The sequence below is a fragment of the Gallinula chloropus genome (genome assembly GCF_964237585.1).
Source record: "Gallinula chloropus genome assembly, chromosome: 13".
Classification (NCBI taxonomy): Eukaryota; Metazoa; Chordata; class Aves; order Gruiformes; family Rallidae; genus Gallinula; species Gallinula chloropus.
In genome coordinates this window covers 21,097,200-21,120,434 of record NC_140098.1, presented here as the reverse complement: position 1 = coordinate 21,120,434, position 23,235 = coordinate 21,097,200, and the positions used below count along the sequence as shown (strand labels likewise).

General features: G+C 59.7%; 1 protein-coding gene across 2 annotated transcripts in view; it reads left to right on the top strand.

Annotated features, from left to right (window-relative positions):
- Positions 1-573: 573 nt before the first annotated feature.
- Positions 574-23,235, top strand: part of VAC14 (VAC14 component of PIKFYVE complex) — a gene marked incomplete at its 5' end in the record, with an annotated part of 60,500 nt that continues 37,838 nt past the window's right edge. The window contains 12 exons of one of the 2 annotated variants that reach the window (XM_084269979.1): positions 574-677; positions 3,742-3,892; positions 7,076-7,243; positions 7,938-8,000; positions 8,855-8,962; positions 9,370-9,479; positions 10,540-10,646; positions 11,257-11,391; positions 11,638-11,790; positions 14,886-14,946; positions 20,339-20,483; positions 20,776-20,841. In XM_084269979.1, the coding sequence (XP_084126105.1) occupies positions 574-677; positions 3,742-3,892; positions 7,076-7,243; positions 7,938-8,000; positions 8,855-8,962; positions 9,370-9,479; positions 10,540-10,646; positions 11,257-11,391; positions 11,638-11,790; positions 14,886-14,946; positions 20,339-20,483; positions 20,776-20,841 (1,371 nt within the window). Of the gene's footprint in view, positions 678-3,741; positions 3,951-7,037; positions 7,244-7,937; positions 8,001-8,854; positions 8,963-9,369; positions 9,480-10,539; positions 10,647-11,256; positions 11,392-11,637; positions 11,791-14,885; positions 14,947-20,338; positions 20,484-20,775; positions 20,842-23,235 lie in introns of both variants that reach the window. The other variant, XM_084269978.1, reaches the window with a different exon arrangement.

The following is a 23,235-nucleotide window of genomic DNA, read 5'->3' as shown; positions in this document are numbered from 1 at the left end:
AAAGTCCTGTCAGCATTGTTAGATTTGATCTTTCTGCTGTTCTAGTAAACTGTCCTTATCCCAACCCACGGGCCTTTGGTTTCTTGGTTTTGGGGTTATTTGCCCCTTCCTTTTCCCTTCCCTTGCCTCTCACCCCCCCTTCCCCCTTCCCCTGCTCTTGCCCTGTAAGGAGCAGGCAGCTCTGTGGATCTCAGCTCTCAGCCGGGGTCAAACACCCTGTTTAGGGGGGTCAGCTCCTGCCCGAGGCGCTGTGCCCCCTCCCCGCTGCTCTCCCCCTGCACAGACCAGGACTCCAAACAAGGCTGCTGCTCTCCTGGGTGTTCTACCCGCGGGGCCTCCCCCTCAGCCGTGCCCGCGGCAGCGCCGCGCTAATGACTCGGGGCTCATTAAAGGCGCTTTCATTAGGCGCTGGGGGGGGGGTGGTGGGGGTGATAGCAGCGCCCTCCGCGCCGGCAGGGGGCGCTGCGGGGGAGGGGTTGTGGAGGGGAAGGGAAGGGACGCCCGGTGCGGTCACGTGTGGCGGCGCCGGGCGGTGGGCGGTGTCACGTGACCGCCGTTGGCGGCGGCGGGGCCATGAACGCGGAGCGGGACCTGGCGCCGCTGGCGCCCGGCGTGGTGCGGGCGCTGAACGACAAACTCTACGAGAAGAGGAAGGTGGCGGCGCTCGAGATCGAGAAGTGAGCGGCGGGAGGGCGCGGGCGGGGACCGGGGGGGGCCGCACCGGGGCCGGGGGGAGGGAGGGGGAGGGAGTCCCGGGCGGGGCTGGGGCGGCGGGAGCCGGTTCTGGAGCCTGGGGGACGGGCAGGGGTCCGGCCGGGCTCCCAGGCGGCGGCTGCTGTTGCTGCTGCTTCGGGGGAACGGGGCATCCCCGGGGGAAGGGGCCATCCCCGGGGCACCGGCACGGGCAGCGCCCGGGGTGACCTTGTCCGGCCGGGGCGGGGGGCGGTGCCCGGGCAGGAGGGGCTCCGGTGCCCCCCCCCCAGGTCCCCGTCCCACCGGTGCCCGGAGCTCCTCTCCGAGCCGGGGCTGCCCCGGGCCGGCTGCGGTGCCCGGAGCCCCCCGGGGCTGTTACCCCAGGCCGGGCGCGATAAACCCCTGGCAGGCGGTAAGTGGGGAGCACCCAGGTGGGAGCAGCACCCTCCCTTGGGGCCGAACGGCTCCATGCCCGGCCCTGACCGTGGCTGTGGACGTGAGGGTCCTGCTGGGCCACAGTCGGGGCAGCACCCGTGCCCATCATCCCCCCCAGGCACATCATCCCAGCCCATCATCCCCCCCAGGCACATCATCCCAGCCCATCATCCCCCCCAGGCACATCATCCCAGCCCATCATCCCCCCCAGGCACATCATCCCCCCCAGGCACATCATCCCAGGCCCCTCATCCCCCCCAGGCACATCATCCCCCCCAGGCACATCATCCCCCCCAGGCACATCATCCCCCCCAGGCACATCATCCCAGCCCATCATCCCCCCCAGGCACATCATCCCAGCCCATCATCTCTCCCAGGCTGGACTCCTGGCCCTTAGCCTTGATCTCAGCCTTTCAGAGCATCCCAGGTCAAGGAGGTCCCTCACCACAGCCCTGTCCCCTCTGTTGTCACCCTGTGTGTCCCCTGCGCCTCTTCTCTCTGCGTTGGCAGGGGGGGTCCTGCCCGCAGCTTTGCCTGGGAAGGGCTTGTCCCCTCCATGGGCACTGTGGAGGTGCCCAGCACGGGGCTGGGAGCGGGGGTGAGCCCGGCTGGAGGGCGAGTTTGGGGTGGGGGGGGCGGCTGGGGGCGCGGGGCCGGAGCTGCTGTGCTCAGGGCTCTGTGGGGACAGGGAGGGCGAAGCTGGGCAGTGGGTACAAAGCCAGCACATCCAGCCCCTTCTTCCTGCCAGCCTGTCCAGTTTCCTGCCCGTGTTCTCTCTCTCTGTCTCTCTCTCTCTCCCAGGAATGGATTTCAGGGATGGGTCAGGGGGTGTGGGCTGCGCTGGCCTGGCAGGGCCTGTCCCCCCATGGGTGATGCTCCTCACCCTCCCCATGGGTGATGCTCCTCACCCTCCCCCGGGATTAGGCTCCTTCTGGCTAAAGTCTGGCCAGGTTGGATGGGCTCTGGGCAACCTTGTGTAGCTCCAGGCCTGGAGGTTGGTGTCCCTGCCTGTGGCAGGGGGTTGGAGCTCTGGGACCCTTGGGGTCCCTCCCAACCCAGACCAGTCTGTGTTTATATGATTCTATGAAGGCAGGAGCCAATCCTCTCTGCAGAGACACACTGTCCCAGCAGCCTTTCTTCCACATCTCAGGTACCTCCTCATCCTCTGGCTGGGAACAGGGGAGCAGCTGCCGCCGCCTGCAGACTCGCTGACACTGCACACCTCTTTTTTGCCCCTTTTTTGCCCCACTGCTGACCCCTCAAGCCCTTTGACCTTTTAAAAGCAGTCTGTGGAGTCCCTCTTGTTGAAGGACAGCTCTGCTTGTTAAATCTAGGTGGTGAAAGGACCACCCACCCCCAGCAGTGGGTGCTGCTGGGGCTTAGTGTGTCCCCTGCTGCTAGGCTGGGACTGGAGATGGAGCTGTTGGCTCCAAACCTGCTGTAGGTGAGAGGGGGTCAGGCTGGAGCTGTTGCAGAACGTGGTGTGGGAGTGAGGAGAGCGAGGGGGCACCGCATCCCATCCCCAGGGAGAGCAGGAACGGCTGCTGGGCTCCAGAGTGGCTTGAGACCGGAGCTGGGCTGAGTTCTTTGGTGGGGGGAAAGGGTGTTTGGTGTTTTCCCTAAGGATTTTCCCAGATTAAAAAGCAGGCAGCTGGGCTGGCTGGTAGCACTCGCCTAGAAGGGGGCAACGAGGTTTGGAGCTGCCTAGGAGGGGGGTAGCCTGAGGTTTGGACCTCTGGAGTTGGGCAGCAGAAGCTTTGGCGCCCTCGTTGAAGGTTTGGGTCAAGAACACCCACCTTGGCTGAGCCGTGTGAGTCCAGCCAGGGTAGTGGCAGGAGGTGAGGAGGGAAAAACTGGGAAAAGAGGAGCTGCATTGGCCGGGAATCGAACCCGGGCCTCCCGCGTGGCAGGCGAGAATTCTACCACTGAACCACCAATGCTCCAGCTGCCGGCACAGCTGCCGGCACGGCCGCCGCTTCCTTGGGATGAAGAGCTGGGGATGGGGATGAAGAGCCAGGAACCTTGGAGTGACTGTGCTGGCTGGAGTGGGGTTATGGGTCTGTGCATTTTGAAGGGTGGCTGGTGTGTTAAGTGTCTCCAGTAACGAGCTCAGGGGTGAGTATCCCACACAGAAGCCTCCTGGGCTGTTCCCTGAAGCCTCCGGGGCTGTTCCCTGAAGCCTCCGGGGCTGTTCCCTGAAGCCTCCGAGCCTCCGGGGCTGTTCCCTGAAGCCTCGTGCTGCCTCAGAGGGTGTTTCCTAAACGAAGGGGCTGTGAGGGTCTGAAATCGTGGTGCTGGGGGTGTATCTGCTGGGCAGCCGTTCCCCACCAAACCAGGGGCTCTCTGCTGCTGTCCTGTGCCGTGTCAGGGCTGAACTCCTGGGCTGGGAGTTTGTGGGTGTGTAGGAGGCGGCCAGAGGGCAGCGATCCACTGTTGGATGTGAGCAGGGGGAAGCTTTGACTTGGCTTTTAGGCTGTTTTTTTGGGCGTTCCTCATTTCAGTTCCTCTTCCTCTGGTGCCTGAAAAAAATCCCTGTTCCGGGAGCCGCCGGGAGCCGTGTGTTCACACAGGCAGGACCTGAAGCCCCTGTCTGCTTTCCTCTTCTCCCCACAGGCTGGTACGAGAGTTCGTGGCTCAGAACAACGTGTCCCAGATCAAGCACGTGATCCAGATCCTGTCGCAGGAGTTCGCCCTCTCCCAGCACCCCCACAGCCGCAAAGGGGGGCTCATCGGCCTGGCCGCTTGCTCCATCGCCCTGGGCAAGGTGGGTGCAGCTGGCGGGTCCGGTTCCTGCCGCTGGCGGCGCGATGGGTGCTCAGTCGGTACAAGGAAACGGTGGGAGGTGTTGGGCTTGGCAGATAAAACATCTGGGTGCTTGCTGAGCACCCAGCTTGGCCAGGTCCATTCTGGAGGTGTTTCTATCGGTGCCCCTTGCACGGGAAGCTGGCTGCTTTCTGTCCTGGTTCAGGTCTTTATAGTACAAGAACGGGCTCAGGTAGCTGCCCCCGGGGCTACACCGGAGCATCCGGATCCTTGTGGAGGGGAGCACGGGCTGCAGGCTCTGGCTCTGGGCTCTTGAGTCAAGCTGCGTGGCTGGGCTCCACAGGGGAAGGGTGTGAGGATGTGCAGTGAGGTGTGCATCAAAGAAGGCAGGGAGAGCCAGCTGCGCTTGTTGGAAGAGCCATGAGGTGGATTTTAATGCATTTTATTTCCCTTCTGATGAGAGTCAGGATCAGGCTGAGCAGATGCTGTGAAGCCTGACGGCTTTTGCATTAATGACTTCTCCTGTGGCAGCCAGGAGCTCCTCTCTCCATCCCCTGGGTTAAACCCCATGACAGCCAAGAGCTCCTCTCTCCATCCACTGGGTTAAATCCCAAGGCAGCCAGGAGCTCCTCTCTCTGTCCCCTGGGTTAAATCCCAAGGCAGCCAGGAGCTCCCCTCTCCATCCACTGGGTTAAATCCCAAGGCAGCCAGGAGCTCCTCTCTCCATCCCCCGGGTTAAACCCCATGACAGCCAAGAGCTCCTCTCTCTGTCCCCTGGGTTAAATCCCAAGGCAGCCAGGAGCTCCTCTCTCCATCCCCCAGGTTAAACCCCTTTGCAAAGCCCTCGTCCCCAGGATGAGCAACACCCTGCCCTCAGTCCCAGCACAAACCCACCTTCTGGGCACAGACACTGGGCGCTGGCAGAGCTGCTGGGATGGAGGAGTTGTGCTTGGTGGCCTTGGGAGGCACAGATAAGACTCGGTGTTCAGCTCTCTGGTGTGCTGGTCCACACAGTGTTGATGTTCTCACTATCTCCTTTGCTGGGTGCTCAGGGAGCATCTCCCACTATAGGGCTTTTTAACTTCACATCCAAGCAGCCTCACAGCTCTGGAGGGGAGGTTTGTGTTGCAGGGTTCTGGTGGAGGGTGGTTGGGGCTGCAGGGGCGGCGTCTGCAAGAAGCTGCTAGAAGCTTCCTGTAGTCCTGACAGAGCCCACACAGCCGGCTCGAGGCCGGAGTCGCTGCTGACCAAGGCCAAGCCCATCAGCCATGGTCACAGCACCTCTGGGACTCACATTTCACAGAGTCACAAGGTTGGAAAACACCTTTAAGATCAAGTGCAACTGTTCCTGCCCTATGCTAAGCCATATCCTGAAGTACCTCATCTGCCTGTCTGTTAAACACACCCACGGTCACTGACTCCCCCTCCCTGGGCAGCCTGTCCCAGGCCCTGGCAACTCTTTCAGTGAGGAATCTTTTCCTGACATCTGATCTGCCCCTGCCCTGGGGCAGCTCGAGGCCGTGGAGGAGGAAAAAACCCCATCAGCAGCCACTTTTTGCCCCCAGAGAAGGGAGTGAGAAGGTGTGAGGAGCTGTGCAGACAGCAAGGCTGGGAGAGGAGGGAGGAGGCGCCCCAGGTACCCAAGAGAAAGATGCCCCTGAGCCCCTGGAGAAACCTGTGGTGGAGTGGGTGTCCCCCCCACAGCCCATGGAAATAGGCCCAGACCCCACCTGCAGCCTGTGGAGAGGCCCCATGCTGGAGCAGGGGGAGACAGACAGGAGATTGTGACCCATGTTGGACCTGCAGCCTGTGGAGAGACCAACCCACACCAGAGCATGTTTGCTGGAGGGGCTTGTGACTCATGGGGGGACCAGGTTTGGAGCAGTCTGGGCCTGAAGATCAGCACCCCATAGCAGTGATCCATGACAGCGCAGCTGGGGCAGAGCTGAAGCCCCATGGGAAAGGACTCATGTTGGAGAAGTTCATGAAGGACTGTCTGCCGTGGGTGGGACCCCACGGTGCAGCAGGGGAAGGGGGTGAGGAATGCCCATCAACAAGAAGGAAAACATCTTGTGAGGAGCTGGCTAAAATCAGTCTAGGGAGAGCAGAGGGCAGGAAGGTGCTTGGGAGCTGCTGGCTGCTTTTCCTTTTATGAGGCCTGTCTCCAGCTCCTCTGCACTCCTGACTTTAGGAGCAGCAGCCCCAGGTGGCTTTGCTGAACTGGAGGTCCACAGGTTGGCTGGGTCCATCACTGTCTGGGGCTTCTCCCACGTCCTGGAAACCCCAGTGGGTTTACACAGAGGCCAGTTGGTGGAGCTGGATAACTCCTGGCTCACTGCTGCCACTCCTGCTTTGAAAGGCACCTGAGGGCTTGAAGAACCACCCAAACTTCTCCCACATCTCTGGGAATCGAAACCAGTCCTGTGTCCAGCCACTGGCACAGGCTCCCTGCAAACAACTTCAGAGCTTATAGAATCACAGAAGCAGAGGGGTTGGAAGGGACCTCAAGAGATGATCAGGTCCAACCCCCCTGCCCAAGCAGGGTCCCTGGGACAGGTCACACAGGTCGGTGTCTAGATGGGGCTGGAATCTCTCCAGAGAAGGAGACTCCACACTCCCTGGGCAGCCTGTCCCAGGGCTCCCTCACCCAAACTGGGGAAAAGTTCTTCCACGTGTTGGTACAGAACTTCCTATGCTCCAACTTGCAGCCATTGCCCCTTGTCCTGCCCCACTGAGAAGGGGCTGGCCATTTCCCCCTGCATCCCATACTTAAGATATTTATAAACATTAATAAGGTCCCCCCTTAGTCTTCTTTTCTCCAGGCTGAACAGTCCCAGCTCACTCAGCCTTTCCTCACAGGGGAGATGCTCCAGGCCCTTCATCATCTTTGTAGCCTCCGCTGGACTCTCTCCAGGAGATCCCTGTCTGTTTTATCCCAGGGAGCCCAGAACTGGACACAACACCCCAGGTGGGGCCTGACCAGGGCAGAGCAGAGGGGCAGCTCAATCAGGGGGTTCTCAGCATTCAGTGATAAAACCACCCGTTTCCATGATGAAATCCTTGACTCCTTAACAAATCCTGTCCAGCCTGGGTGTGCAAAGCCACCGTGTGCTGACCCTCTGTGGGTCTCTCCCCTCTCCCTGCAGCCCTGGCCCTGGCTAACCCCTCTCCTCCTCTTCACCAGGACTCGGGGCTGTACCTGAAGGAGCTGATCGAGCCGGTGCTGACGTGCTTCAACGACGCCGACAGTCGGCTGCGCTACTACGCTTGCGAGGCCCTCTATAACATCGTCAAGGTGGCCCGGGGCTCTGTCCTGCCACACTTCAACGTGCTCTTCGATGGCCTCAGCAAGGTGAGAACCTTCCTCTCAGCCCCTCCGTGCTTTTTCTTTCCCACAGGGGAGAAGGCAGGCTCCTTCTCCAGTCCTTGCCTTCTCTGGAGCAAACCGACCAGGCTGTCCAAGGGCTTGTTGTTTTCTTTTTTCCCCAAATAAACTGGTTCCTTCCTCTCCATCCTCACCTCCAGGATGTATTTTCTTGCTCCTTGGTGAGTGGTGGTAGAAGATGAGGCCGCTGGAGAGGTGGCTGTGCGGTACCATGACCTCATGGGGTCTGTAGGCTCAAAACCATGGCTCCACATGCCTGTCTCTGCAGCTTTTCATGGGCAGCTCATGTTTCTCCACCGCTCAAAAGCCTGGCTGCTGGCCCATGAAAACCTGTGTCGCTGGGGGAGGTGATGGGTGCTCTGCTTTCCCCTTTGGAAGCCCCTCAGGAGAAGTTGTTGGAGCCTAATGAGGAGCTGGAGGCGTAGAGGGGCTCCCCTGGAAGGCGTAGAGGGGCTCCCCTGGAAGGCGTAGAGGGGCTCCCCTGGAAGGCGTAGAGGGGCTCCCCTGGAAGGCGTAGAGGGGCTTCCCTGGAGATACAGAGGGGCTTCTCTGTGTCTGTCCTTGTAATGCTGAAGGAGAGCAGCAGCCCTGTGAGGCTGCAGGGTGGGGAGCAGACCCAGGACCTGCTGCTACACCGTGCTCTTGTTTCTGTCCTTGGCAGCTGGCTGCTGATCCCGACCCCAACGTCAAGAGCGGCTCTGAGCTCCTCGATCGGCTTCTCAAGGTAGTTATTTCCCCTCGGGCTGAGTGAGGCTCCTTGGTGCAGGCTGTGGGCAGGTCCTGGTCTCTGGGGCTGGATTGTGCCCCTGTGCTCGGTGTTGGTGAGGCTGCACCTTGAGTGCTGGGTTCAGGTTTGGGCCCCTCACTCCAAGAAGGACATTGAGGTCCTGGAGCGAGTCCAGAGAAGGGCAGTGGGGCTGGGGAAGGGGCTGGAGAGCAAACCTTCCTAGGGGCAGCTGAGGGAGCTGGGGCTGTTCAGCTTGGAGAAGAGGAGGCTGAGGGGAGACCTTCTCACTGCCTGCAACTAACTGAAGGGAGGGTGCAGAGAGATGGGGGTTGGTTTCTTCAGCCAGGTGACAGGAGATAGGACATGGAGGAATGGGCTCAAGCTATGCCAGGACAGGGTCAGCTCAGACATTCGGGAAAGATCCTTCCCCAAAGGGGTGTCAGGCTCTGGCACAGGCTGCCCAGGGAGGGGGGAGTCACCACCCCTGTGTGTGTTTAACAGGCAGGTAGATGAGGTGCTCAGGGATATGGTTTAGCACAGGGCAGGAACAGTTGGACTTGATGATCTTAAAGGTCTTTTCCAAGCTCCCATCCTCCTCCCGTGCAGCCAGGCTGGCAGGCAGCAGCCTCCAGCTCTGCATCCCGCTCAGTGTCAGTCCCTCCCCGAGGGGGTTAGTACCATCCCTCGCCTGAGGATGTCTTCTCCCTGGGTCTCCTGACCCACAGACACATGCATCAACTCCTTGTCATCTTTTTCCTGGCATGTACTGTAAAAAAAGGCTTGGGGAAGGCAGGAGGGGGGAGCAAGGGGGTTGGCCATCCTTCCCGACAGCCTCTCCTTGCGCTCTGCAGGACATCGTGACGGAGAGCAACCAGTTCGACTTGGTTGGCTTCATCCCACTGCTGCGCGAGAGGATTTACTCCAACAACCAGTACGCCCGCCAGTTCATCATATCCTGGGTAGGAGCACCAAAATCCTGTGACCCCCTCGTGGTGCTGTGCCTGCCAAACCTCTGGCAATGTGGGAACTCAGGGACACGAGTTTCCTCCCAGTGCTGGGTCCCCATCCCATTGCAGTGACACCTGGTTTGGGACTTTGGTGTGAGCGGTGGCCACATGGTTAGGTGTGCTGGGGGTTATGGTGGGACTGTGCCAGACTGCTTTCCATCGCCCAGTGCTGATGGAGGCATGTTCCTCTGGAGTCTTTCTGAGATGAGCAGCTCTGTGCTGGCCTCTTGTCCTTCTCCTCCATCCCATGAAGATGTTCAGCTCCAAATTCCGTTGCATTGCACCCTGTTTGTGCTGGTGATGTTTGTTAGCTCCTCCAAAACTCACCCCCTCTTCTTTCTAACCCTCCCCCGAGCTAGATCCTGGTCTTGGAGTCTGTGCCTGACATCAACCTCTTGGATTACCTGCCAGAAATCCTGGATGGGCTCTTCCAGATCCTGGGAGACAACAGCAAGGAGATCCGGAAAATGTGAGTGTGGAGCTGGCTGGGCACGAGGGCTGTGCCTTGCTCATCACCTCTGCTTGTTTGAGACTCTGTAACTGCAGCAGAGCCCCACGTGCATGGTGGGACCCAGAACATCCTCCAGCTCAGTCAGTGTCCTTGGCAAGGGTCTTCCTTTGCTAGCTTGCTGTTGCTGTGGGGGGAACCCCATGGCCAGCTGGTGCTGGAGGACAAACTGGTTTGGCTCAGTTCAGCCCCCATGCCTGATGCCAGAGCTGTTATGGGCTCATGGGTGGTTCTGGGATGGGATGTGGGCTCTGAGCAGGGGTGTGTGAGCCTCTCTGGGGTGGTGAGGGTCTGGAACAGGCTGCCCAGAGAGAGGGTGGGTGCCCCATCCCTGGGGGTGTTCAAGGCCAGGTTGGCTGGGGCCCTGGGCAACCTGGTGTAGCTCCAGGCCTGGAGGTTGGTGGCCCTGCCTGTGGCAGGGGGGTTGGAGCTCTGTGACCCTTGGGGTCCCTTCCAACCCAGACCATTCTATGATTCCTGGGCACAGAAGAGAAGTGAGCAGCATGAGCTTGCTCTTGGATCCATTGCTGGTCTGAAGACTGAGGGTGTTGGGAAAGAGGGGTGGCTGGGCACTCTCAGAGGGGGCCTTGGGTGCTCTTAGGGGGTCATGGCTCCTCACACAGGGAGGCAGGAGCTGTTCTGTAGGGCAGCAGTAAGTGGTGGCACTGGGCTGGGTCTATCCTGCCACATCCTCTGTTTCCCGGTGTCTGCGTGTTGAGAAACAAGCACGGAGAGCTCTGGCCATCATCTGTCCCCCACCTCTGGTCCCCATCCCAGGCACATGTTGAGCTCCACAGAGCCTGGGGGAGTTGTGGGAAGGCGTGGGGGGGTCTCCAGGTGGTCGTCACCTCCATCCTTGCAGCTCTGCACAGTCTGCCTTGGGCAGGGTGAGCTTCAGCCTCGTCCTTCCCCTCCCTGCCCCGGTGCTGAGGCTGTGCCACCGGTACCCTTTCCATAGGTAGGAGGTGGGTCTCCCTAACTTCTCTGGCTGAGGTGTTGGAGCTGCTCTGTGTCTCTGCAGGTGTGAGGTGGCTCTGGGGGAGTTCCTCAAGGAGATCAAGAAGAATCCCTCCAGTGTCAAGTTTGCAGAAATGGCCAATATCCTGGTGATCCACTGCCAGGCAGCGGGTGAGTGCACAGGACTGAGCTGTAGCATCCACCTTCAGATGTGTGGTGCCAGCTGCAGGTCCATGCCAGGCTCTTCACCAGCTTGCCCTTTCTTTGCCATCACACGTTCCCACCATGCTGAAAGCCAGGGACAGACAGCTCTCCCATGGTTGACTCTACTGCTCTCACACTGCTGACCCCTCAGACCCCATGTGGGTCTGGCATCTTCTCAGAGGTGCCTGAAATTAAAACATGTGGCTATGGGAGGGCACTAGTGGATACCCAGCGCATCTAGAAGGATCTCAGGGGCTTATCCTAAGCTCTGGTGGCACGAGGGGTGTAGACAGAGTGGTTAAATGTGATGTGGTGGGAGATTTGTGTAGATGCTGTGCTGTAATGCCTGGTGGCAGCGGGTTGTGGTGCTCAGCTGGGTTAACTCTGAAACCTAATGACTGTTTAATCTCAGCCTTGGTGCGGATTCAGCTCTTGTCCATTTTCTCTGGGTCTAAACTCTCCTGGATTGGGGTCTGTCTGGATGGCACAGAGGCAGCTCTGCTGGCGGGTGGTCCTCTCCCCGTGGAGTTTGCTCAGTTGTCCTTTCCATCATCTCTGCTTGTCCCATGTCTTCCAGATGACCTGATCCAGCTGACAGCCATGTGTTGGATGAGGGAGTTCATCCAGCTAGCTGGCAGGGTGATGCTGCCCTACTCCTCAGGGATCCTGACCGCTGTCCTCCCCTGTCTCTCCTATGACGATCGCAAGAAGAGTATCCTTGTAATTCCCAGCTGCTCCCGTTCCTGCTGCAGCAACCCATGGGGAGGCACCTGCTTCCTGCCCCTGGGATGCAGGAAAAGTCCTCCCACCAAGTCCTAAAGCCCACACTGGTCATTTGGACGTGATGGGGGGTGCGGTAGCTGGGCTGGGGCAGCCTTGGTGGGGTTGTGGTGGCTTCTTCATGGCTGGCCAGATGTGGCACCTAGGACCATGTGTTCCTTACACTGCCTCTGCTCAGACATCAAGGAGGTGGCCAACGTGTGCAACCAGAGCCTGATGAAGCTGGTCATCCCAGAGGACGATGAAATGGATGAGGCCAAGCAGTCAACAACCCTGCCAGCAGAGCCCACCTCGGAGGAGTCCCTCTCCAAGCCAGAAGCAGCATCCAGCGGTGAGTCAGGGTTGGTCCATGCCAGTAGAGGTGCCAGGAAGGTTGGGGAAGGCTCCTTAAGAGAAGTGATGCCTCGGAAAGCTGGAATCAAAACCCCCCAGCCTTGGTGACTCTGAAGCAGGTATCCTGTATCGCAGCGCTGGGCACGCAGGGGATTCAGCTCCTCCCAGTGTGGGTGCCCATTAAAGCCACATTTCTCATATTCATACAGATTAACTCTACATATTCATTAGAATTTCTAGGGAAAGGCAGGGTTATGCAAATTATTTCCAGGAGGTTTGGACCCCTAACTGCAAGGAGGACATGGAGGTCCTGGAGCGAGTCCAGAGAAGGGCAGTGGGGCTGGGGAAGGGGCTGGAGAGCAAACCTTCCTAGGGGCAGCTGAGGGAGCTGGGGGTGTTCAGCCTGGAGAAGAGGAGGCTGAGGGGAGACCTTATCACTGCCTGCAACTAACTGAAGGGAGGGTGCAGAGAGGTGGGGGTTGGTTTCTTCAGCCAGGTGACGGGAGATAGGACATGGAGGAATGGGCTTGAGCTGTGCCAGGACAGGGTCAGCTCAGACATTAGGGAAAGATCCTTCCCCAAAGGGCTGTCGGGCTCTGGCACAGGCTGCCCATGGAGGGGGGAGTCCCTGCCCCTGGCTGTGTTTAACAGATGGGTAGATGAGGTGCTCAGGGTTGTGGGTTAGTAGAGGATGGGTATGGTTGGAGTGGGTGATCTCAAAGGTCTTTTTCCAACTGAGGGATCCTATAACAGGAGCTCAGAGTCTCCCAATGGAGAGCTCAGGGAGCAGTGTTAGTCCTGGGGGAGCATCAGCACATGCGTGGGGGACGGGCAAAGAACAGAAGGGACAAGAATCCTGTGTCCTTTCCAAGGCCATAGTGCTCTAAAGTCCCCTCCCTCCAATCTCCAGAACAGAAGAGGGAAGGGCTGTAAGCATGATGGGGGCTGGGGGAGTGTTCAAGGGAGAAGATATTCCACAGGGAGAGGGTGCTGGCAGCCCTGAAACCAGCAGCAGCTCTAGCCTCCCAGCACCCCTCTGACACTGGTGTACCACTGATGCTGCTTCTGGCACGTCTTTGTCACCCAGGCATGTGAAATAATGTGTCACCTTTAAATCACCCAGGCTGATCCAGTGTACTCTGCGTGCTCAGCCCGGTGCTCCCTTGCAATGTGTCCACAGGCAGCTTTTGGGAAACCCTGCGTGGGAGGGAGCAGGAGGGGAGAACTGAGGGGGCTTGAGAGGCTTTTTCATGTGGGCAGCGGGTGTGCAGATGGTGTGTGGGGCGTGCAGCAGGACTGCAGGTGTGCGGTCCGTGCCTGGGGTGTGCGGGCAGTGGGAGTGCAGGGGGCGTGCGGTGGGGTGTGGGGCACGTGCGGGCAGCGGGTGGCCTCCGTGCAGGCAGCGTGGAGGGCACACAGGTGGTATGTGGGGCGTGCAGTGGGGGTGCAGGGCATGCAGTGGGCATGCGGGTGGCATGCAGGGTGTGCAGGAGGCATGTGGCCTCTGTGCAGGCAGCGTGAAGGGCATGCAGGTGGCATGAGGGCGTGCAGCCAGCGTGCCACCAGCATGTGGGGTGTGCAGGGGCAGCATGCAGGTGTCGTGCAGGGCATGTGGCAGGTATGCGGGGCATGCAGCTGGCGTGAAGGGCATGCGTGCTGGGCAGCATGCAGCCAGGATACAGGGTGTGCAGGCAGCGTTCAGGCAGGGTGTGCGGACAGGGTGTGCAGGCAGGGTGTGCGGGCAGCGTACAGGCAGGGTGTGCAGTCAACGTGCAGGCAGGGTGTACGGGCAGGGTGTGCAGGCAGCGTGTAGGCAGGGTGTGCAGGCAGGGTGTACAGGCAGGATGCAGGCAGGGTGTGCAGGCAGCATGTAGGCAGGGTGTGCAGGCAGGGTGTGCAGTCAGCATGTAGGCAGGGTGTGCAGGCAGGGTGTGTAGGCAGGGTGTGCAGGCAGGATGCAGGCAGGGTGTGCGGGCAGGATGCAGGCAGGGTGTGCGGGCAGGATGCAGGCAGGGTGTGCGGGCAGGATGCAGGCAGGGTGTGCGGGCAGGATGCAGGCAGGGTGTGCGGGCAGGATGCAGGCAGGGTGTGCGGGCAGGATGCAGGCAGGGCGTGCGGGCAGGATGCAGGCAGGGTGTGCAGGCAGCGTGTAGGCAGGGTGTGCGGGCAGCGTGTAGGCAGGGTGTGCGGGCAGCGTGTAGGCAGGGTGTGCGGGCAGCGTGTAGGCAGGGTGTGCAGGCAGGGTGTGCAGGTGGGGTGTGCAGGCAGGGTGTGCAGGCAGGATGCAGGCAGGGTATACAGGCAGGATGCAGGCAGGGTGTGCAGGCAGGGTGTACAAGGCAGCATTGGTGGTTCAGTGGTAGAATTCTCGCCTGCCACGCGGGAGGCCCGGGTTCGATTCCCGGCCAATGCAGCAGCATTTTTGGAAGGGGAGGAACGTTGGTGCTGTAGCAAAAAGTTCTCTTTTTCTCCCTCTGTTGTCCTGTGGATGTCTCCTTGAGTTGGAATCCCTTGCAGGAGAGCCTCTGGTCTCTTGAATCTCTGCCCGCTCGGGGTCGGATCACACCTTGAAGCCGGCAGGACCGGATAAACCCGCGATGCTCTTGCTCCACGAGCTCTGCTCCCTGCCTGTGCTGCGCTGCTGCGTGTGTAATAGAGGCTGTGGGCACAAGGGGCCGCAAAGACTCCGGTTCATCCTGCTGTGCTTGGTCACTGTGCTTGTGAAGCCCAGTTTGAGCTCGGGGCAGAGGTTGGGAAGGCGTTTGGGTCGCTTGGCTTCCACCTGAGGTCACGCTGGCCAGGTGGAAGATGTCCCGGGTTGGATCCAGCCTTCCCCGTGCTTATGTGGTACCTCTTGGTGTTGAAATCTGGATGATGAGAAGTAGCTTTATATAAAGTGAGGTCCTCTATTAGCTTTGTGGAAAAAGAGCTTGAGGAGGAGCCTAGAAAGCTCACTGAAGGCAGAAGGGTTCCTCAGGAGCCCCAGAGCCTCCCGGGGGTGGCTGGTGTTGTCTCTCCAGCCTCCCAGTGCAGCTCTCTGCTTTCCCCAGTTAGTCATCCCACTAACTGCAGCTCCTTTTTATCCACCCCCAGGCTCTCTGGATGCATCTGGTGAGTCCAACTTCAGCAACAGCAGTGTCTTCACCGTCTCCAGGTAGGGTCTGTTCCTTGCTTCAGGGGGGCCTGAAAAGAAGGGAAGGCTTCTCTGGGGACAGACAACTGACAGATGCTGGCAAAGCTGTGGAGAAGGGGGGACTGGGCTGGGAAGCAGTTGGGGTCTCCTGGGAGACAGTGGGGTGCATGACTGGGGATGCTCTAGGAGCTGACTGCTGCTCTTTGATGCGTTTGCACCAAAAAGTCTTGAGTTTATGGTAACCTGAGGTGTTTGGACCCCCAGGAGACCTTGCAGAGCCCCCCAGGGGGGTCCGGTGAGGGTCTGTGTGCTCAGAGTTCTGCCCCTCGCCTGCTGACAGGCCCCCCTGGCTGGGCGCTGCGGCTGAAGGTGGGAAGAAGGTGCCGGGTGGTTGTCTCACAGCTCTTCTAGCTTGGCCCTTTGGTTCCTTCCCGCCTTTGCAGAGGACTGGTGGTAGAGGAGCCAGGGAGGGAAGGGGGTACAGGAGCATCTGGGCTGGCAGAAGATGTCAGGAGAGTGCCGGCCCGGCAAGCTGCAGTCCTGGCAGCCCACCACGGCACGGTGCTGTGAGGCTGTGCCATCCGCTCCAGCTGCCGGAGACACGGGACGTCTCTGCAGCGCTTGCAGCCAGCCTGTCCCCTGCCAGCCTGTCCCCTGCCAGCCCTGCGTGGCATCAGGCAGCCCCGCGCCTGCGGAGAGAGCAGTTCTGTGCTCAGCGCCGCCTCCCCCAGCCCCCCACTTACACCATCTTCCCCACAAACACCTTTCCTCCCATCCAGCCACGGGTGTAGCTGGGGACAGATCCTTCCTTGACCCCTTCCTTGTCCCCTTCCTTCCCCCCTGCACTCTGGTCCCTCACAGGCTGTGATTCCATCACACTGATGCACCCAGCTATTGGTGGCCGCAGTCCCGACGCAGGATGCGCCACTCTCCGTGCATCCTCTGATGTGACACCTCCCAGAGCCCCACAGGCATCACCTTTTCGGGGTGACAACCCCGCCGTTCCTTTTTCCATCCTCCCAGGGAGCCCAGCAGCTCCCTTATCTCAGCAGCACCCAGAGTCTTTCTCCTTGTACATACGGAGCGTCTCGCTTGTGCCGGGACTCCGGTTTCAGGCCGTGATGGCTGCATCCTGACCCCTCTCAGCAAGGGTACCCCACACCAAAACTGGGGAGGGGAGGGAAAAAGAGGGGCTCTGAGTCCAGGAGGACAAGTGATAACTCCACAAAAGAGCTGATCCCTGGGAGTAAGGGCCAAAGGGAGAGAGAAGCAGGGAGAGCTGGAGTGACTTCATCATAGTGTCACTGAGAGCAGAGGGGAGAGTGGCTGCCTGGGCTGGAGGGTCAGGGAGGACAGCAGTGAGACCCTCTGTGTGTCTGAGACCTGGTTTTACAGAGGAACTTCTTCTTGAGCCCTTTAAACAGGGCTTTATCCCAGGGTTCACACCCCACCCCCACCCACCCCCCTGATGCCCATTTCTCCATCTTCCATGACCTCTCTGCTGTCCAGCATTGGGATCTGGAAGCTTTTCACCCTCAGGTGCTGACACGGGGTTGGGGAGGGCTGTACGTGGCTGGCCAATAGCCCTTGGCTGCCAGCCTGGTACCCTGTCTGCACCTCAGGCTGTCCAGCTGCTCTGGAGGAGGGCGAGGGTTGGCATCTGTACCCAGCCATAAGTCACGCTGGGGAAGGGGCAGCTGCCTGCACGCCGAGCGCCCACGGGGTGTCAAGGCAGGACCGTGGGATGGCGTCGCCGAGCTTCGGATGGCCGGAAAGGCAGCGCTCGGAGGAGGCTGCAGCTGCCTTGTGAGATGAAGTCACACTCTCTGCTTGTGTTCCTTGTCCTGTTCCCCCGGCGAGCGAGCGATGGAGCGTGGCCCCGCGCCAGGCGTCCGGCTCTCACGCCCCCTTCTCCTGCCCTCCCCACACAGACCACTGCAGCGGCAGGGGAGGGAGGAGGACCTCGGTGAGCAGGGGCAGAGGAGCTCCTGGCCCGGCATCTGCAGAGGGAATTCTTCCCTGAAGATGCCATGGAAGAAGATGACGAGGGACAAATGGTCGATAGGCGGATGCTGGGCACGTTCCCGTGGCCACGAACTGACATGTGCAAACACCCCCCTTTGCTCCTGAAGTGCTCTCTTGGTGGTGTGAAGTGCTTCCAGGGTAATTCCGAGCTTCCTGGTGGCGCTTGCTTGGAAGTGAGGACCGTGTCTGTGCCTGGGACAGAAGCTGGCTCCTGGGACAGCTGGGCTTGGAGGGCTTCAGGGCTTCCCCATGCAAGTGGGGATCCCTGCTTCTGAAAACAACCCAGGGATGCTGGAGCCTTCCCCTGGCCCAGCTGACCCCACCAATGCTGTGGTCACTGGTGTGAGCCCAGCTGAGGAAGAGGAGGTGGGAGTGTGGGTGCTGGAGCAGAGCCCAGGCTTCCTTCCTTCCATCAGGCCGAGTTGCAGCGGGAGAAGGTGCAGACATCTGGCCGTCGTCATAGGACTGAGGCAGCTGGGAAGTGCCTCTCAGAACTGCATCCATTTTTCCAGGCCAAGGCCTGGATGGTTTGGGATGGCTTCCTGACCCTAGTGCTGGACGGAAGGTCAGGCATGGCTGGGAAGCAGTCAGCAGGGCTGAGTTGGGGGTACAGGAGTTGGACAAGGGTGGTGGGACCAACAGTCCCTCACCATGCTAGGTAAGGGATGTAGGGGCTCCAGAAGAGCCTTTGTGGTCCCTCCTGGTGGAAGGAAGGCTCTTTGTTTTGGGTGATGTTCAGCCACATGTGGACTTGGTACAAAGCTGAAGTTGCTGCTTGTTTCCTGCTGGAAGTCGCTGTAGCCCTGTGCCCAAAGCCCCACACACCTTGTGGGTACAGTCTGTGAGCTCATCAAGGTGATGAAGACTCTGGTGGGGGTTAGAGATGGTGCTGGGTGCCCCCAGCACCTAGGGGTTGGTTGGCCAAAGGCAGCATGCCAACTTGCTTTGAGCTCTTCACCAGGCCTGCCTTGGAGTCCCGTTCTCCAGCAGTTCATCTGGTGGAGCCCGCCGTGCTGCGCTGTCCTCTTGAGGAGGCTCCCACTGTGCTGTGGGGTGGATGAGCTGGAAGGGGGGACCCTTGGATGCGCTGCCCCAGCCCTCATCACCATGACCTACAGCTCCTTGGGCTGGATGGCTCTGCCAGGGCTTTCGCTCGGCGCTGGGCGATGAGCCGGTGCTGCTCCCGGCCCCTTGGAAACTGCAGGAAGCGGAAGGAAGCCAAGAGCACCGAACCGGGAGCGATGGGGGACGAGGAAGTGACAGCTTGTGGGACCGATAGCAGAGAAGAGCTATTTACCTCCTGGCCACTGGCTCGGGCCTGCCGAGCAGCACAGCTGCCAGCCCGTATGGGAGCTGCCCTTGTGACTTGGACCACAATGAAAGAACCTGGATGTTTCCACCCTTGGCAAGCCCGCTTTGCTGGGGCCGCTTAAAGGCTAAAGCCTGGCCTAGACCTTAACCTTGTCTGAAAAATGGGGTCAGGAAAGCAGCTGGGCTGGGCAAGAGGCCAGGAGGGAGATGGCAGCTCGGGCATTGGCAGAGAAAAGGCGGCTGCGGAGGAGAAGGGATGGGAGAAGCCCCAGGAGGAAGGGGAGAGAGGAGGAAGGGAGTTGGTAAGGGACACAGGGTGGAGAACATCGCTGTGGGGTGAACACAGAGGGGAAGAGAAATCTGTTTCCTGGCTGGAGGATGCTCCCTGAGATGGAGGGATGTGCTTGGGGGGTGGGTCTCCTGCCCCACCGCTCGGCTTGAGCGGAGGGTATGAGCATCCAGAGGTGAGCGCCCGGTGCTGGACCCCATCGTCGCTCCATCTGCCCTGGAAACACGTCCTGGCTGTCACGGCCGGAATCACGCAGGCGGCGCCAGGGCCACGTTCATCCTCTGGAGGAGAATCTGGGGTAGTGGGTTAGATGGAAGCGATTGCATCTGACATCTGCCCTGCTGCAGATGCCGGCGCTGGGAGAGCCGGCGTGGCGCGCCCGGGGGATCGCATTGACGCAACGCCATTACCGCTGCCGCCGCCCCGCGCTGCGTGGGGATTACGGAGAGCCTGGCTGAGCCACCAGCCCCCTTCAGAGCCACAGCAGCGTGTCCCTGCTTGGCTGCTGCCCTCCCCCTCCCCCCCAGGAAGGTGGCAGCCCACAGCACTTCAGTGCTGCTCCATCTCGGGGGGCAGAGACTGGCAGGACAAGGGGGAGGGAGTGAAGCTGGAGGAGGGAAGGGTGAGGTGAGATAATGGGGGAAGTTCTTTCCAGAGAGAGTGGTGAGGGGCTGGAACAGGCTGCCCAGAGAGGGGGTGGGTGCCCCATCCCTGAGGGTGTTCAAGGCCAGGTTGGATGGGGTCCTGGGCAGCCTTGTGTAGCTCCAGGCCTGGAGGCTGGTGTCCCTGCCTGTGGCAGGGGGTTGGAGCTCCGTGATCCTTGGGGTCCCTTCCAACCCAGACCAGTCTGGGATTCTATGATCACCAACAGGCCAAAAAAATAGCCATAGCACAATGTTTTCTGTGTTGGGGTCTCCTGTCCCAGTGCTGGTCCCAACTATTTGGGTCAAAACCGAGAGTTTTTCACCGTAGTAGAGCTGAGGGGCTGCAGACTGTCAGTGGTGGGAAGGAGGCAATGTCCTGCTGAACTAAGGGAGATGTCTGCTTTCACCCCTGGTTGGCAACCAAGAGTTACCCTCATCTTTTGGGGTGGCTTTTGGGAAACAAGATGATGTTCTCAAGCCTCGTAGGAGATCTCTGCATCCCCAAAGCACCAGCAGCTAGGGCACTTCTGCAGCCCTCAGCACATGTCTCTGGCTGTCCTCACCTAGTTGGGTGACGCATTCATGGAGCTTGAGGACATGGAGCTTGAGGTTGATGTTCTCTGGAGATGTCTGGGTTAGCAGAACTTGGAGTCTGGATGCATCTTGCAGGTCTCTAGTCTTTGAACCCCCAACCTGGTGACTGGGATGTGGGTCGGTTTCTCGACACCACCGTGGTGCTGGACTCCCCTAGTGTGGTGTCATGCCTGGGTGCCTGCTACTTTGGGGAGAGGGTACACCTTGGAGCCTGGATGATTTGTGTGGTTTCCAAAGGAAGTTTCTGGGGTGTTGCTGTGCTTCCCTGTCTCATAACACCAGTCAGAAACTCCCTGTGCCACCTGGGCAGACGTGGCCATGCCTAGCCATGGCCTCACAGAGCCAGAGCTCAGTTCCTGGCTGTTGTAACTCTTACAGGTTTGAGCACAGTCCTGGGGGTTGCTGTGAGCAGATCTGGATGCACAGAATGAGAAATGGTTGGGACAGGAGCCAGCCAAGGGCACAGCTGAGGTTTCTTTGGGTGGACCTCCCCAGGCTGAGAGGAGTTGAACCCTACAGCACTGAACCAGCCTCTCTCCTTTCCGTGCAGCTCCGAGAGGATCCAGGTGACCCTGAACCTGGATGGAATAGTTCAGGTGCTGGACTGCCACCTTCATGACACCTCCATTGGCATGATGACCAGAATCGCAGTCCTGAAGTGGCTCTACCACTTGTACATCAAGACTCCTCGTAAGGTAGGTCAGGGACATGGCACGTGAGCCCCCTGCCTCCCCCACAGGACTGAGCTTGTCCACCCCCAGCCTTTGAGGTGGCTGCAGTTCCCTTGGTAGCACCACAACCACACACCCACCTGCCCTTCCTGAGAAGGCTTTGGCTGCTGGGTACCCAGTGGCTTGAGGAAGAAGCTCTCCAGCTTGGATGGGAAATGCTGGTGGAGCTTTTAGCAGCCTCCCCCGGGGTGAGGGGTGCTGTGGCTGGGGGTGGCCAGGCCTGGAGGGCTGAGGACATCCCTCTCTCTGGTTCTAGATGTTCCGACACACCGACAGCCTCTTCCCCATCTTGCTGCGGACCCTCTCGGACGAGTCGGATGAGGTGAGTGGACTGGAGTTGAAGCCCCCCTGGAAGCTCACTGGCCCCACATCGGGCTGGGCTTTGGATGGTTTGGGTTCAGCTGTGGGGTTTTGTGAGGTTTGGCTGGCCTTGCCACTGGGGAGTGTAACCCTGAAGACCACCTAATGCAGAGCCTTGGGTTAGGCTGGTGTGTTGGAGACCCTTCTCCTCCAGCTCTGAGGGCTGATCCTTCCAAGCCAAATTCCTCAAAATCCTTTCTGCCAGCCTGGGAAGGTCCCAGAGCTGATATCTTTCCTGCAGGACCAGGTCATGGTCAGATCTGGGGTGAGGGGGAATTTGGGCACCTTGTGAAGGAGATGGGGTCTGGCAGGTGCTGCAGAAGCCGCGTGGGACGGCGGTCGAGCAGCGATGAGCCGGCTCGTTCTGCCTTTGCACAACCCCCTTCAGAGTCCCACACTTGTTTGGGCTGGAGAGACCTCAAAGCCCATCCAGTCCCACTCCCTGCCATGGGCAGGGACACCCCACCAGCCCAGGTGCCCCAAGCCCCATCCAACCCAGGGCAGGTTCCTGCCAGGGATCCCTGGGCAGCCCCAGCTTCTCTGGGCACCCTGTGCCAGGGCCTCCCCCCTCCCAGGAAGGATTTCTGCCTCCCAGCCCCTCTCCATCCCCCTCCTGCAGCTGAAGGCTGTTCCCCTGGGCCTGGCTCTCCCTGCCCTCAGCACCAGCCCCTCTTGAGCTTTCCATCTTCCCAAGACACTGCACCATTTTCCCGTTTCCTTATCTCTTTTCCTCACTCCCCTTCTCTGGTCTGACTCACCTCGATTTTGGCACCTTTGTCATCTTTTCCCCCCTCTCCATGGCACCCAGGAGCGTTGGTAGTGCTTGGGTGGGATGCTGCCAGCTTCTCACAGGGCTGCCTGGGCACTGGATTCCTCTTTCCCCGGAGCTGCTGCTGATCCCAGACAGTTTCTCAACCCAAACCTTCCCTCATGGAATAAACCCCACACTCTATCCACTCCACCTTTATGCTCTTGGGGCATGGAACCCCCCCAAAAGAAACCCCACGTGTCATTAGGAGAAGGAGGGAAGGGAAGAGATGAGGGAATGGCATGCAAAGGCTGTCTGGCCATTTGCTGCCTAATGATGCAGACCTTCCCAAAAGAGTCCCCAAGCACCCATCTGCCCCTGTGATGCTCTGGGAAGCCTGTGCCTTGCTGAGAGGCTCTCTGGCTTGGCAGGAGTCACGTTGCAGTCACACCTCTTACTAATATTGGGGGGGAAAAACCTGGGAAGAAAGGCCCCTGGTGATGAAATTTCCATCCAGGACTGGGGATGGCTCAGAAGTCGGTTTAAGCTGATTTATTTAATCCTGTCTTCTATTTATTGAAATGCTTGGAGGGGATGGGAGTGAGGGGGGATTGGGGGGAGAGGGGGGAGGTAAGGAAATCCAGAGCTGAGTCAATCCATTAAACACCAGTGCTCAGCCAGCTCCCAACCAGATCTGCTGCTCTGCAGAGGACATAGGAATGGCTGAGATAGTGGCAGGGGGGGGTTGAGCTGGGTGTTTTTGGGAAGGAAGAGGCCAGTTTGAGCTAGCTAAGACCTGCAGTGCTGATGCAGATTAGCAAAGGGGCTGCAGGATGCTCTTGTAACGTTGGGATCCCCAGAAGCTCGTGGCTAACGAGCTGGGGGGGGTCTGTGGGTTCATGTGGGGTCCTGAGTGTGCATCCCCATCACCTCTCAGGGGAGGAAACACCTCCTTCCCCTCACCAGGTAGGGCTCCATGCTTTGTGTCCTGCACCATGCATGGGTTTTTGGGGTGAGGAGGGTTTGCTGGAGTGGCTGCTTCTCCCTGAGCTTGGTGCCAAAGGAGAGTTAGCAGCTTTGGAGCGTGTGTGCCAGGCACAGCTTGGCCTCCAGTGGAAAGACCCTGCTTGGGTGCCTTATTTTTCAGGAGTGGTCTTGCTCAGCTGCTCAGAGCAGTCTCTCTGACCCAAAGTGAGGAGGGAGCTGTGCTGGGTGGAGCTTGGTCCCTTGTCACCCCTGTCCTCCTCATTCAAGCAGCACAAGGTGTTGCATCACCTCCGCCGAGCCGCACAGGGGCCGGTGTCTCAGGATGCTTCTGAGTCATCTCTGCCTTCTCCTGCTCCTTCCCAGTGAAGAAGCGGTCAAGAGACCTAGTTAAGATTCACAAAGGCAGCGCAGGGAAGCTGGAGCTGAAGCAAGCAGTTCCCTTTGATATGTAGACAAGCCGGGCTACAGGATTCCTGGCTGTCAGAGGATGCTCTGCTGCACTGCGTCACCTCGTGCTGGTTCCCCTGCTTCCCCCCGGCAGGAGAAGCTCCGTGTCCTGCGCTCAAGACCTGGTTTTGAGGGCAAGAAGCCCTGGTTAAAATCTGATGTCCTTCAGAAACT